Genomic DNA, 16,050 nt, shown 5'->3' with positions numbered 1-16,050 from the left:
AAAGTTTATAATCCATTAAGAAATTCTTCAGAAATTTATTGGATATATAAAACACTTTAAAATTTAACTTAATTGTTTCCATTATGGCGATGTCACAACACTTTGCGACGGCTCTAAAGACTCGGGAATCTTTTAGAATAATTAACAAACAACTACTCAATTGGTTTCCAGGACACATGGACAAAGGAATGAAACAAATGCAACATAAACTATCAATGGTTGATTGTATAATCGAAGTACACGATGCCAGAATACCATTTTCAGGTCGAAATCCTCACTTCCAGACAAACATTTGCGCAATAAGACCCCACATTTTAATACTGAACAAAAAGGATTTAACGGACGTCAGTCAGAATCCAAAAGTGATAAGAGAATTGAAAAATCAGAATGTCGAGAATATAATATATACTAACTGCAAAGACCAACAATGTCCCGGAACTAAGAAAATATTCCCGCTGATGGAAGAATTAATTTTGAAATCTGAACGGTATAACAGAGCCAATTCAGCGGAGCATATGATAATGGTTATAGGAGTTCCAAATGTCGGAAAATCGTCGATTATAAATGTTTTACGTAATAAATTTCTTAAAAAGGGTAAAGCGACTCCCGTTGGAGCCGTTGCAGGAGTAACTAAAAGTATGATGAATAAAATAAAAATATCAGAGAATCCCCCAGTGTTCTTGTTGGACACCCCTGGAATAATGAACCCTTCCGTTGAGAATGTGGAAATGGGATTGAAATTAGCATTATGCGCATCGCTTCCGGATCATTTAGTAGGAGAAGATGTGATTGCTGACTATTTACTTTACTGGCTAAATAGATACGGAAAATACAAATATGTTGAATTAATGGGGTTAAAAAAACCTACGGAGGATATTACAGAATTATTGACCGTTGGGGCTATCAAAATAAACAAATACAAAAATTTAAAACAATTTGACGGTACATGTAAATTAATGCCAGACACTTTACAAGCGGCTCAATTCATGATAAGAGCTTTTAGAAAAGGTGAATTGGGAAGATTATTTTTAGATAGAGATTATTTTAGCGAAGATCAACCTTCAGTAAAGACATGACCAAACACAAATAGTATTTTGCAATAATTTTAAAAAATGTATTACATATTTGTTTGAAATCCATAATAACTGTTTTCAGATTAGTTCAACTATATTTTGTTCCGACGAATTTTATTTTTGTTTTCATGTTGTATGTACTTATTAAATAAATTTACAAAATATATATAATAGCAAAAGTTTATAACTTGTGGTGAATTGATCTATTATTTATCCAAAGAGCATGGAGTTTCCTTTCCTTTTTACCACATTGTTTGGGGGAAACGCTTAAAGATGTCTTACATACTGATGATAGAGGGCGAGAAACGCTTCATCATCATCCGACTAACTGAATTTTAGCCGTAGGCTCGTAAAATAGGGACAAAATACAATTCACATTTTGGATTATTTTTCAGTTTGGCACACTTGGGTTTGATATTTTTTGTCTAGATGAATAATTTTAAAAACAAAATATTGGGTTGATGCAAAAGTTTTGACCGTTTTTTACATATAATTTTTTTAATTTTTTTTTGTTATATGTATTATTTATTTAATAAATTATATAGTTTCCATCAGTTCTTATGACCTTCTCCTATCTTTCTATCAACTTATTAATACCAGTTGTAAAAAATTCCGTGGATTTTGATGCGAAAAATGAAGAAAGGGATGTTTTTACCTGCTCTATTGTATAATTTTTTTCATCATTTAATTTTTTTTGCAGTGATAATGAAAATCAGAAAGAGCAAGATCTGGAAAATACGGTGGATGCTTGATAACATCCCAATTTAACTCATTTAGCTTATGTTGGGTCATCATAGCCACATGTGGTCGCGCGTTGACGTGATGAAACACTACCCCTTTTCTGTTTACCATTTCTGGTCTATCCTTTTGAAGGTCCATGTTCAATTTGGATAATTGCTGACAATATCGCTCTGCTGTACTTGTCTGATCGTGTTCCAAGAGTTCAAAATACAAAATACCCTTATTATTCCACCAAACACAAAGTATAACTTTTTTATGGATTTCGGCCTTCGAAGTTGTTAATGGGGCTTGTCCAGGTATAGCCCAATGTCTTTTTCTTGTCACGTTGTTGTACACAACCCATTTCTCATCTCCCGTCACCAAACGATGCTAAAAAGGTTCATGTTTTTGTCTCGCACTCAAAGCAACGCACGTTGAAACACGATCCAATAAATTGGCAGCCCACAATTGATGAGGTATCCAAACGTCGTACCGCGAAACCTTTTCCATACGCTTCAAATATCTTAATACGGTTGTTTGGTTGACTCCCATCATTGACACAATCTCCCTGATGGTTAGACGTGGATTGGTGTCAATTATGACTTTTAACTTGTCGTCATCAGACTTCAATGGCCGTCCGGTACGTGGTTTATCAATGAGTGAAAAATCTCCAGATCGAAATTTTGTAAACCATCTTCGTACCTGTCGAACTTTGATGACATCTGCTCCATACACTTCACAAATGTTTTTGGTTGCCACACTCGCGGTATTGTCTTTACGGAATTCATAAAGTAAACAATGACGTAAATGCACTTTATCAAGCGACATTTTGAAAAAATACAAGGGGTCATTACTGTACTCTGGCTAGGCCAAAACTGAATAGAAAGTAGAGGGAAAGCATCCTTTATACAATGGAATCATAAAAAAAGAAGATACTATTCATAATTTATGAAAAAAAATTTTTTTACCTGGGATCATAAAAAACGGTCATTACTTTTGCATCAACCCAATATAAGCGTTGAAAAAAAAACTAGATAAAGTAGAAATTTAATATTTATTCATAAATAAAAATGCATTACATTTTAACATTTTACTTTATTAATATACTCCATTGCCATTTCTCTTATTCGTTCCACTTGATCGTGGTTTCCCAATTTTTCTTCTATTTCAACCCACTTTTTATACATTGTCTTCATTTTTCGTAGGGGTAGTTTTTGAGACACTGCTCTTTCAAACACCAATCTGAAAAAATATATTTCATTATCATCTGATAACTTCGAGTTCATTATATGTATATTGATGAAAATGTAAATAAAAAATATACTTCACCTGAGGCTATCAATTTTCTGTGATTTCAATAACATGTCTACGTAAACACACCAGATATCAACTCTCTGTGGCATAACACCAACTATTTGTTCCAACAGAGCTTCTGCTCTTTCTGAATCCCCGTGATTGTTTTCCATGTGAGCAAATTTAATCAGAACGGGTATATCTGAAATTTAAATCATTGTAATAATATGTAGTTATAAAATTAATGCACCTACATAAAAATGATTTAGAGTTTTAGATTCTATATGAAATTCACAAAATTAAGATGTCTTTAGGCTTAACCTACAGTAATAATATGAACAAATTATCCTTATTACTCTTAACAAATGCTACAAAAACCTTTCACCGCTCATAGCATACAAAGCCAAATATTGTTATGTACTAAAAATATTAACTTATAAAAAATTAAACAGTCAACTGGGCGTAAACATTGCGACTGAGCATAATCATAAACATTGTTTTGTGTCTGAGAGTTCATAATAGCTACTGTTGGTGATCTTTGAACAGGAATACAAGTAAAATATTATTCATATTATTTTTTGACATCTCATCAAAGATGAAGAAGAATATGGAAGTCTGGGCATTTACGGTAATGCCCCATAAATGCCCAGACTTCCATATTCTTCTTCATCTTTGATGAGATGTCAAAAAATAATATGAAAATAACTCCTGTAATTGGAGATAATCCAGATTTTGTAAACAAGTATTTGGACACACTCAAAATGTTGTAAAACATTATTCTTTAGCTGGCAAGAGAACAAAATACTGCACGGACATAATTTTAATAAAGGTCATGATATAGAAAAAAACTTACGAGCTTTATTATCAAGTCGGCTTACAGCTTTCTGCATCACCGACCGAGCCTTGTCAACCATCTTGAGTTTATATAAAACCTCTCCAGTCAAGATGTATGTTTGTGGGTTACTTCTGTACTTAGCTACCATCGTATCCACCAAAGACTGCAATTCGTCCACTTTACCAGTGTCCAAATACATATCTAACATTTTAGAATGGACATCAAATGGATTGTTCATTTGCAAAGCTTCTTGTAATGTGACAGTAAGAGACTCCTAAAAAATAAATAAATTTAAAATCTTTAATATTCTTCATTGTATCAGGACTTCAAATTGTAGTTCCGATAATAGTAAATATATTATTTTATGTGAGACAAAATATTTAAACATCAAGATTATATTTCCATTGTCTATGTATAGACAATAAATTAATAAGATCATATTAAATTGAAGGAAAGTTGTGTTTTGTGTTGAGTGTTTTGGTATAAACGGTTATTAATCAATTTAAAAAATTATGCTGCGTAATAATAATGCGAGAAGCATTATTTTTCTAAAACAATTTTCTTTATAAATATATTTTCAACTTGTGCACAATACTCCTGGTCCGGGGCAAAGTAAAGGCGGTGTTTAGTGAGCACCTGGTCTACTCCATTATTTGGCGTGTCCTTATCATACAAACAATATTACAATAAAATATGATTAAGTTACCTTAGTTCCGAACCGATTTTCTATATTGAGTAAAGCCAACCAGACATTCAACTTGTCTTGCTCTTCACGGAATGATATAGTTTTAAGAGCCTTCTTAGCAACGGATCTTGCTCTTTCAATTTCTGTCGCCTGAAAATTAAATTAAAACATGTGTAAAAAATATTAAACTAAAATTTTCACAGAAAATACTCTATGTACAATGGCAATAACAATAACTATGGTATAAGTGCCTCGAGCCATTAAAAAAAAACGCTTCGATTACATTATTAGTGCACGAGTGCTTGTCTTTTGGAATGTGCCACCGCAGTTTTCAGCTACATAAGATACAAAATTAAAACTTATAAAAAAATTCATTGCACAGTTTTTAAATGTATACTGGAAAAGTTTTAATAAAATGTACATGAGTACCTGCAGGTGGAATGCCATGTAGGCGATCCACAATTCACTGCTGTTTGGATTAGCGAGGAGCAACCTTTCAAACTGATCCGAGGATTGTGGTTGGCTATCGGATTTAGCAAGCTGTTGTTCTATCTCTATAAGTTTCTCTTCTTCGAGGCGAGCTTTATCCACCTTCTCAGCAGCAGTCAACTTCTTTTTCTTCTTTTTAGATTTTTCTTCAACCTTAAAAAATATATAAATTTTTATATTTATATTTTCGGTTTTTGCTACTTGTTATTTGTAGATATGTATCTAAGAATGTCTAACAATAAAAACCCAAAATGAGTAATTCTGATTAATACTAAAAACAACATATTCTTACAGAGAAAAGAATGAATAATCATAATAAAATATATAAACTAATGTACCTTTTCGCTGTCCGATTCACTACTAGAAGCGTCATTGGCATTCTTAGAAATATTTTTAGAAATAGTAGATGCATTTAGTTCCCAAAAGTTTCCCATGCTTGAGAATTTGGGCTCCTCAGCTGACAGTTTATTGATTTTCTTCTTATCATTACAATCAACGTCCTCAGAACTCTTACGTTTCTTATCCTTTCCAGAACTAACCTCGGTTGCATTTGGCAAGTCCACTAGTTTCTGTTTTTTGCTCTTTTTACTACTGACACATTCAATATTATTGGCAGAGGGAGTCGGTTCAACCTCTTTGGAAACTTTAGTGTTTGTATTTTCTTTCTGAAAAATAAATATATAATTCAATCGTGGAACATAAATATAATATGAAAAGTAATCCTAAAATACATTTCTCATGTCAGAATGAAAATATTGTTTCTCCCGTACAAGCTTTTTTTGAGAATACAGTATTGCATACTGAATGGATAAAATATTACATATAGAGGTATAAAAATCGAACAATATTGTTTTTATAATTTATATTTGAAGCACTAACTTTGTGATTTCCCATTTTATAATTAAAATGTAACTTTGTTTTAAAATCACTATAAATATTTTATTATAACTTAATTATAATGTCTGCCGGTTTCGAAGCTCACCAGTAGACATTATAATTAAGTTATAATAAAATATTTATAGTGATTTTAAAACTAAGTTACATTTTAATGATAATATTGTTTTTATTTGATTGCACTCAAACACTGAATGTTTAACCCTCAAAGGCAATATGTATGTATGTTCAATAATGGGCAGAACAGGGAATGTTACACGGTGTATAGAACCTAAGCCAGCCAATGAAAGGTCATAAGCCCTGTAAATTCCCAAACATTTATATTTCTTCTCTTTAAAAAGTTACTTCATCCGTTTTCACATAAATCCACATTTTAATTTGTTAAATGTGAAAAATAAAAATACGTACCATATTTTTCTTTTTATTCTTTTCAGGTTCTGGGGCGTCAGTAGCAGTAACCTGCGTATTTTCACAATCATCTATTCTCTTATTTTTTTTATTTTTTCCCGGTTCATTGAGTTCATTTTTGGTTTTATTAATTCTGTTTTCATCTTCCAATTTATCTTTCTTTTTTTTCTTCTTTACCAGTTCAATGTTGTCATTATTATTTGAACCATCATTGAAAATACCACTTGTCTCAGAATTCTTTTCTTTTTTCTTTTTTTTCTTTTTCGATGGTTCAGCACTTATTTCACTGGATTCGACAGCACTACACTCTGTAGAGCTTATTTCTTCTTCGGAATTTTTTCTCTTTTTTGATTTCTTATTTTTCTGTAAAATACAATTAATTTGTGTCTTTAATAAATGGCTTACAAACAAAATCGCATTTTGAATGGAATCATAACAGATACGGGTTATTTTAAAAACATACAATCAGAAACAAACCTTGTTCATTTTGTTATCTATCTTTCCTTCTTTTATAAAGCTGCCATTTATTTTTTTTGTTTCAATATCAACAGACAAGATCATACAGTTTACCTGTAATTTAAAAAAAAAAGTTTACTTGTATTCAGAAATACCAGAGAAACAATCATAATTTTAAGTAATTAAAACTATTATACTCACAACTTGCCCAATTGGGAATGCACTTGGAATATTAGCAACATTTTCGTGACTAAGTTGATTCTTCTTAACCATTGCTTTCACTTCCCCAAAGAAAGAGACCAACACCCCAAACATGAAATGCTAAAACATAAACATTCAGATATTATCTAGGCGTCCACTATTGTGACACAGTAACGTAATTTATTTTTGAGTATTTTAATTGCACTTACATGTACTATCACTCCTTTATATTGGTAGCCGACTTTTGCATCTTCATATTTTGATAAAACAATCAATTCAGGATCCAATAAGGTGGGTTTAGCAGTCAGATGTAGAACAGAGATTGTGGGATCAACTTTTAGTACCCGGGCTTTAATTTCTTGTCCCGGTTTAAACTTCTTAGCAGCGACGCTAGTGGTTACTTTGGTGTTCGCTTTGGTCGGTTGAAACAATGCTACATCACACACATGTAGCTCTGGAATCCAACCTAGATTTAAAAAAAATATCGATGATGATCATATCAATAACATAGAAACTGTCGATGTAATTTACATTTGGCAACACTATATTCACTCATTTATTTTTTCACCACCGAGATTTTTATGTCTACAGGTTTCGAGACGTGCCCGTCTCTTCGTCAGGACAATCACTACCATAGCATGCAAACAATACCACCCTTCACCACCATAGCACCATTTACACACTCAAAACTACGCAAAATGTCTAACACATGCGATTTTTGGTCGACCCGAAGACCAACATGCACTAAAGGGTTCAGCACAGACATGCGTTACGAGCCGAGTAACAAAATAAATAAGTAAAAATGACTAACCACAAAGTAAATGCTTTAAATATTAATAATATTGAGAATATAAACTATATTCTATTATATTAGATAAGTACCTTTAACATTTCCGAGCTTGACAGAGACACCTTTCTCCAGTACATTCTCAACCACCGCATCAACAATCTCTCCAACTGATAAGTCCGTCATATTGAAATACTTCTGTTCTAGAACTTCCGGTTTGTCAGAACATAAGTACGCATAGTCCGATGGGTGATAATATATAATACGAACTTCATGTTGACTACCTGCGAAAGCACACCAGTTATTAAATCCATTCCCAGAATGCCAAATAAACATTAAGAATTTAATAATCTCATAAAATCGGAACCACAAAGTAGATAAAGTGACATTGAGGGTTTAAATAAAATACTCGGCTAAATCGATTAATCAGCCAATGGCGATAAGTTGGAAGCCGCCAATCAGTTGTTTTAAAAGTAAAACCAATTATTACCAACTAATTAGTAATCTGTTCAATTAGCCAAACCAATAATTTCTTGAATGTTTTTTGCAGATACTTTATGGCACATTTTATAAACTTTATAAAATAAAACAACTTTGTTTTAATCACTTTTTATTGGTTCACTTTTTCCAACGGGTTTCGACAAGAACCTTGTCATCATCAGGGTTTATGTACTAATTCTAAAACATTGAAATACTCATAGTTAGGTTATAGTTTATAACCCTTCCCTTATGATACCAAAAACTTCCACTCCTGAAAAAAGTGATTTAAAAAACGGGAAAAAACTACTAAATTTAAAGGGAAGGGTAATCAACTATAACCTAACAATGAGTATTTCAATGTTTTAGGATTAGTACATAAACCCTGATGATGACAATGTTCTTGTCGAAACCGGTTGGAAAAAGTGTACCAATAAAAAGCGGTTAAAATAAAGTTTGAACCAATAATTAGTTCATCTCTATTAAATAACAGAAGTTTGTTCAACTTTATGATTTTCAGAGTTTACAAAATATTCAAATCCATTATTAAATCTTACCCACGGGATACGCCTCGTTAATTTTGCTTTTTTCAAAGCCACTTTGATTTAGTGACATTATTGCCACATTTTTATCAAACTTGAATATTACGGATTTATTTGTAACTTTTGTAACCTGAAATAAATAATGATTAAACTTTTTAAAAAAATGGAACTTTCCATACTCAATAAAAAAATATATATAAAAAATACAATAATCAACCTTGTTATATTTATAAGAAGTTTAAAATGCAGCTCAATTTACTGGAAAAATTATTGATATACACTCATTACAACATAAGTTTTTTTCAATACCTGTGCATTTTCAATTATTTCACCGACTTTTAAATTAGCCTCTTCATGAAGGTTAGGTCTAAGAGTCTCAAATATTTTCCTAGTTGTGAAGAATCCAAATTTAGTAACCGGCATCACATATAACAAGCGCGCCTTAACTTTCTTTCCAACATGTACTTTAGCGCCAATTTGTGAAACATGAATGTAACCCGTAGAGCCGGCCAAGATACTTCCTTCTGCGCCGTCCGGTAAAGGCTGCAAAAGTAACACAACAATATATACTCTTGAAATATTCTCAAATACATATGTAACAGTGGCGGTGACTTTTTGTAGAAGGGATGCTGGACATCAAATGTTTATACTCGTACTTACTACGTACTAGATATCAAATATGCACATCTAGACGCCATCTCCATTAATCCAAAACTCAATAATTACAGATACAAAATATAATCAATTAATTTTTATTTATTTAAATTTTTAAGTAAATCGCAGGTTAATAATATTCAATAACAGTTTAACTTCAGTCTTCAAGCTCAAAAGTAAACTGTCAAAGCAACGCGCACACTAAGAACGATCCAATAGAGTATGTGATTCTGTTCATTATACACATTAGTATTAAAGAGGTTTTTTATACGTCGGATGCTGTCATTTTAATATCGTATAAAGTTGATGTGGAAAAAACTCAGGTTTTGACATAGTGTATGCGGTTTACAAATCGCATCCAGTATTGCTTGTTTACGTGCTTTTTACGCGTTTCACAGTATTTGAGAATGTATGTGTATTTAGACTCGCTCGCGATCTTTGTATCGTGTCGCTTGTTGCGCGTACGCTGAGACGGGACGATAAATGCATGTTTTTTTTATAATAATAATATTTGTATGATTTTGTAGAGCGCTGTTTTTGTAAAAAAATAACATAATATGGTCGCTGTAGAAATATCAAAATATTTTAAATGCAGTATTGCTGTTTAAGGATAGAAGTTTAAATCTTTTTATTTTAAAATGCAAGGGATGCGGAGCATCCACAGCATGTATGGACGGACCGCGCTTGATATGTATGTAGGGTTTGTTGTGAGAATAGATAAATTTATGTTTCTGGAACACTACATACCTTATTTACATTAAATTTAACGGCCATTCCGGGCCGTAAATCTGTGACCTGGTAATTTTGTACATTATCTCCGGAAATGCATGTTGACTGAATGCTTTCCAAACTGTTGGAAACAGTCACAATAGTATTGGTTCCAGATGTCTGACATTTTTTAACGACACACCAAATGACTTGACCAATATCTGAAATGAAAATATTTTAAGAATCTTCTTCTTCTTCAAACTCTTATCCGCACTCCAATGGTGCATAAGGCACTGCATGAAGGAAAGGTGATCAGCCCTCCGCTTCAGGTACCAGTCCAGGGTAATAGTGAATAAATATTAACAGTGAAAAAATCACTTATATTTATTTAACCCCCCCCCCTGGGAATTGAACCCGAGACCTCCAGTACGGTAGCTCAGCGTGCTAACCATTACACTATGGAGGCGGCCAAAATTTTAAGAACAATGCGCATAAACTATTTTTTTTCATTATTAACTATGTTAACTAGCAATGTATCAACTAAAGCGGTGTTTGTTTTGAAAAACAAAATAATTTTTCAAAAATATTCATAAGATTATAGTCGTTGAGAGGCAATACCAATAGATATAATAAAATACTACAACTTTTTTTAATTGATCAGTGACTGGGTTTCGTTATAACTGACATCATCAGATTGATATGATATCTGATGATGTTAGTAAAGACGAAACTTGGAAACTGGCCAAATAAAATAAAAGTAGAAAAAGCTATATAGTTATTGTTTTATTATATAAAATGCAGTTCCACCAAGAAATGGCGGTACAAAATTTAAATCTGATACTGCTAAATGTAATTAAAGCCAAATATTGATTGAACACAAAAGGGTCAAATGATAATATTTTACATATTTCTATTTTATATACAAAACTTACCAGTTGGAAGATCTTTGTCGGCAAATTTTGATGGGAGGAAAGAACGGCAGTTAGCTATTCCCAGATCTATAACAAAACCATGGTCCTCTATGGACTCAATGGCTCCCGGGAGTAGCATACCTAAAAATGAAAAATTTATAGTATACTTGCAAATGATTAATTGCGTACCTAACTATTGTCTTTTATAATTTGTACATATCGCTCACTCCTTTCAAGAACGTCATAAATCAAGAAACTTGATTTTTCAGGAGAATGTTTTTAAAGTTTAAAAATATATTACAATGTATTAAAAATAAATATCAAGCCAATTATTGAACTTTTTACTGTGCAACAGATCTTTTTAGGTAAAACCTGAAGGTTTTTTCTCCATTTGAAAAATATTAAGTATATTTAAAAAAAATAATTAAACAATATCTTTTTTTCAAAATGCAAAAACAACACTTTTTGCCCTGTATCGGGTAAATATTAAGTTAAAAATATGCCTCTTTTGGTGGGATATAGTACATTTTCTGGGCATTCCGAAAACATGCACAACTGTAAATTTACGATTTTTGATTTATGACGTTCTTGAAAGGAGTGAGGGATATAATAAAACATTTGCATGACAGAGAATAAAGGTACTATAACAAACCTTCCTTAAGATTGTTGAAATAAATGCCTTTATTCACATCCTGAGGCACCATGGACAGCGATACTGAGTTCTGTCTACCTTTGTTGGCAGTAAGGGATAATACTTTGACGGTTACATATTCTCCTAGTTTTAGAATGTCAGGCAGTCTTTTCATGTCCTAAAAAAATTAATACATCGGTTGCAAAACAAAATTGTGAATAAATCATTAACCATTTCTCTACCACAATTGGTTATAACAATGAATATGTTACCTAACATATCATAACGAATTATGTTTGCGGGTTAATTTGATTTATTAAAACACAAAAACCAGACTTGGAATCATTCATGTTAGCTTATTCTCACTCAAAATAAGAGTAAAAAATCGGCAACGATTCATGCGAATTAAAAAAAAAAACTAATATATATGTGTGATGGTTTTTATAAGCATTTTTGTCGATTGTAGGGCGGTATGATCGATAATCCTGAAATTATCTGGAGCATTGGTCTGTATGTTCCTGATAGTTACCTAAGACAGTGTCAGCATAGATTGTTTCACATTCCTATACACAGGACCAGCCGATGGTTAAGCCTGTAGGAAGAGCTACCGCTATGCTGAACAATATCATGCCGAATATTCATATGTTCTATGTGTCTGAGGGAGTATTCCGAAACAGGATTCTTCTACATATTTAACAAGAGTCTTCTTGATTACTTTTTGATTTATGTTTTTATTGTATACAATTTAAATGTTAGTGGGTAATTTATATATTAATTAATATAAATTAAATTGAATTGAATTGAAAAAATAAGAACATAAAAAAAATCATCAGCATTATGTATCTGTTCTAGGGAGCTATTGCAGATTACACAAAATACATATACCAAAATACTTTTAGAGTAATACGAACCTCAATTTCATCATCAACAAATGACTTCAATAACTTTGAGTAAGGGGCGCTAATGTGACAGGCCATAACAACACCTGTCAACCTTCCAGGTAATGAAATAATAACTTTGGTGTCAAATATGTTCATGACACGTCCCATAATAACCATACCCTCCTGCAGCGTCTGTGGATTCAAACAAATGAAACCTTACAATAACAAATTTAATTAATTATTTACTTATGAATGTATATCTTTTAACACAGTTCAGTCTCAGAATATGCAGTTATTTTTTTGAGATGATCAATTGTGATATTATAATAATTTCATCCATCAAATACTTGCTAGTTTTAGAATGTCAACATTTTAACCCTAGCTTAACCGCAAATGAATATATAGTTTCAAAAATTTTTAACTTTTAATAAAGATTTTAATATTACAAAATCGCCAAAGCATAGAGGCATGTAAAAATTCTAAACATTTTATGCATCGCATTTATTAAATGAAATATTTCAAACAATTTGAAGTACTAAAATAGTATTTTTTTTGTTCAATTTACTTATTTACTTATTTACATTGAAAATTTAAAATAAAACATTTAAAATCATTTTTATTTTAACGTGAGATTGTTTGAAGCGATGTGTTTGAAAATGTAAATAAATGTACATTAATTATATACAACATAGATATTTAATACCTTCAAAGTAAAAGCTAAAAAAACATTATTAATAAAAATTAGTAGAAAAACCACAACATAATCTTTTAAAAAGAGTCTATCTGCATATTTTCAAAAACCACAAAAAACAACATCTTATTTATGAGAGAAAAATTGTGGTAATCGAATCTTAAAAAACAAAACAAAAATTAAATACTTTTAATAAACAAATCAATATATTGTCTTGATTAAATGATCACATGGCAATAAGTAAAAAGGTACCATTTATTATTAATTAAAATTGACTCACAAGATGGCACATAAAAATAAATATTAAAAAATAGTGGTTTGAATAAACTGTTGTGTTTAAGTATGTTTGACATGACAAGTTTGAGGGTCAGATGGAGCACTGCCTTGTTCTTGATGGCCTTCAAACTTCTGAACAAGTTTTGTAATCCTGACATCTTGGAGGGTATAGATATCTAAGTACCAAACAATAATGCAATGGCCAGGCAACATAGACCAATATTCTTACTGAGTGTAGGACCAATTTATCTCCGGTGATGCCTGTGGGAGCATGGTTGATCTGCTAAATACCATACCAAGAGAGGTAACCCTTTTATTTATTTACTTTTATGCCAAATCTTTAGGTTTGCGGGTGTCTAAGATTCATATGCTGACTGTAAGCAAATAAATTTGTGAATTAAATCAAGAGCGAGCCATTTTCTTAATCTAGTTGTCTTCACCAAATTCTATATCTGTAAGTTTAGTTACAATAATAACCAACTTCCTGTACTAGCACAAGTTGACCGCCACGTGAATATATACAGTATAAGCAACGAATATTATGTAAAGAGAAACATAATTTAATTTACCTTTTCCGATAATCCTTCAGCTGACACTGACTTTATACCTTCCGTGTCAGATTCATAAGATATATCTGATAAATGCTCTTCATCCTCTGATTCTGGCACAATTTTTGGAGCTCGATATTTACGTTTTTTAAGGAGGCGATCGGCATTTCCTAAAAACTGTGTTTTAAAATATAAGTCATGGCTCTCAACGAACATAAAGATCTTTTCAACATACTTGCATCGTACAATTTATTTCATACTCACGTCAAATTTCTTTCGTTCATTGAAAGTCTCTTTAGGCTTCTTTCCTCCTCTTGGAAAATATTGCTCCGCTGCCATTACCATTTCTTTTTCTGATTGTATTATTCTTTATTTAATATGAGCACGTGCGGAGCAATGTGAGTAAAATGCAATTTTCAGGTTAAGATTTAAAAACAAACCTTAGTCATAGAAATCTGTCAATTTTGACAACAACGTGTTTTTGTCTTTGATATTTCGAACTGTGTTCCGTTACTCGGATCGTTCGCAGTGTGTATTTCAGTTTTGTTATTCATATTGAGAAGAAAAGTCCAATGCCTTGAAGTAAACCTCATTGCATAGCGAGGGTGTGAACTATGTACCTTGAGTTAGACTATCATGTTCTCTGCGTGATCTTTTTATGTTTGCGTTTTCATATTATTAAGAAAAAAAACACGACGCATCGGGTATTTCCGATTACTGCTTAGTATGTATGAGAATAATAAGTATCATCCAGTAAAAATTTACCGCAATAACTTCATTAATTCCTCTTAAATGACCCGCTTAAAATGTTATTCATATTCAAAATAATCACAAATTCAATTTTACGTCTCGTTTTGGTATTGAAATAAGATACCTACGCTAGACTTGAGAATCGTTTTGGCACTAATTGCAAAAATCGGTAAAAGCAAAAAAAAATCTGATATAAAATATTAGCATTAAAAAATTGACAAGTTTCAATATGTTTCACCAATGTAACCTAGAAAATTTACACCAAATAATTGATTGTCTTGAATCACAAGTTTTGTCTCTAACCGATTTATATAATTTTTTAATCTAACGTATCCATAGGTAACTACTTTATTTTTTCTACTAGTGTGCATATTTACTTTCGGAACGTTCCACAAATTTAACTACACCAATAAACATTGTATTTATACAGATGATGAAAAGTACAGCACCAGAAACTTGAATAAGTATGTACTGCATGAGAAAAATTCAAATTATGAAGAAAAAAACTCTAATCATTATAATTACAAGAACTATCCAAAAAACTAGGTATGAAATGCAGTTTTGGAGTATTCTATTAACAAAAACCCTACTGGAGTGTTCTATTGATAAAAAAAGTAACTATGAAATGAGAAATTATAGGTGATTATTAAATTTATAAAATATATTATTCCAAGAGCTAAAAACTAATGAAATGCGTTTATCTCTCTTATAGTATGGTGTTACATAATATAGAAATGCACAATTGTCTTGTTCAGTCAGCGATAAGCGAATAAGTAAATATGTATAACTTAAACACAAAAGAAAAAATATCAATCGTAAAATCTATAGTAATATCTCAGCTACTAAAAAAAATATGTTTTGTATGAATTTTATCTTTGAACCTCGTATCATGAAAACCGTGATTCGGCTAACCAATTCAGATTATATAACCCGGAATTCTTAATATAGGACATTAAAATATTTAAAATCGGTCACTCCCTGCTTTAAAGACAGTTATAAAATTACTATTTTTGCAATGTTTCTTTTATTAATATCATGCATGCATTTAAAAATTTCTCAATGTGCTTATTTTTGCAGTTCACTTAATTTTTATTACCATACTTTATGTTCAATTGTCTGTAATTAAAAAAATGTGTTCAA

At 31.4% G+C, this 16,050-nt stretch overlaps 2 protein-coding genes across 2 annotated transcripts; one reads left to right on the top strand and one right to left on the bottom strand.

Moving 5' to 3' along the window:
* The first annotated feature begins 83 nt into the window (after window positions 1–83).
* Window positions 84–1,076, top strand: LOC148312108 (mitochondrial GTPase 1). The gene has a single exon (XM_088277898.1). The coding sequence runs from the start codon at window positions 84–86 to the stop codon at window positions 1,074–1,076; it is 993 nt and encodes a 330-aa protein (XP_088134024.1).
* Window positions 1,077–2,833: 1,757 nt separating this feature from the next.
* Window positions 2,834–14,596, bottom strand: Rrp5 (Ribosomal RNA Processing 5). Its single transcript, XM_088277894.1, has 19 exons — window positions 14,425–14,596; window positions 14,182–14,337; window positions 12,676–12,837; window positions 11,786–11,942; window positions 11,155–11,274; window positions 10,262–10,443; window positions 9,170–9,403; window positions 8,876–8,990; window positions 7,937–8,125; window positions 7,264–7,520; window positions 7,055–7,174; window positions 6,875–6,967; window positions 6,398–6,760; window positions 5,434–5,760; window positions 5,036–5,248; window positions 4,628–4,756; window positions 3,940–4,195; window positions 3,123–3,288; window positions 2,834–3,035 (listed from the first exon to the last, which is right to left on the bottom strand). The coding sequence occupies exons 1-19, from the start codon at window positions 14,503–14,505 to the stop codon at window positions 2,876–2,878; spliced, it is 3,480 nt and encodes a 1,159-aa protein (XP_088134020.1). The 5' UTR covers window positions 14,506–14,596; the 3' UTR covers window positions 2,834–2,875.
* Between the last annotated feature and the right edge of the window lie 1,454 nt (window positions 14,597–16,050).

Source organism: Brachycentrus maculatus, unplaced genomic scaffold, assembly GCF_059751285.1.
Source record: "Brachycentrus maculatus isolate JH-2025_06_01 unplaced genomic scaffold, ASM5975128v1 h1tg000050l, whole genome shotgun sequence".
Lineage (NCBI taxonomy): Eukaryota > Metazoa > Arthropoda > Insecta > Trichoptera > Brachycentridae > Brachycentrus > Brachycentrus maculatus.
Note: the sequence above shows the minus strand (reverse complement) of the source record. Positions and strands in the feature narration are given on the sequence as shown.

Excerpts from the sequence above, each read along its gene's own strand:
- Rrp5 (XM_088277894.1), bottom strand. The coding sequence starts at position 14,505 with ATGGTAATGGCAGCGGAGCAATATTTTCCAAGAGGAGGAAAGAAGCCT. Across the intron at positions 12,838-14,181 it reads CTGAAGGATTATCGGAAAAG|ACGCTGCAGGAGGGTATGGT; the intron begins GTAAATTAAATT and ends TTGAATCCACAG. Across the intron at positions 11,943-12,675 it reads TTGTTGATGATGAAATTGAG|GACATGAAAAGACTGCCTGA; the intron begins GTTCGTATTACT and ends TAATTTTTTTAG.
- LOC148312108 (XM_088277898.1), top strand. The coding sequence starts at position 84 with ATGGCGATGTCACAACACTTTGCGACGGCTCTAAAGACTCGGGAATCT.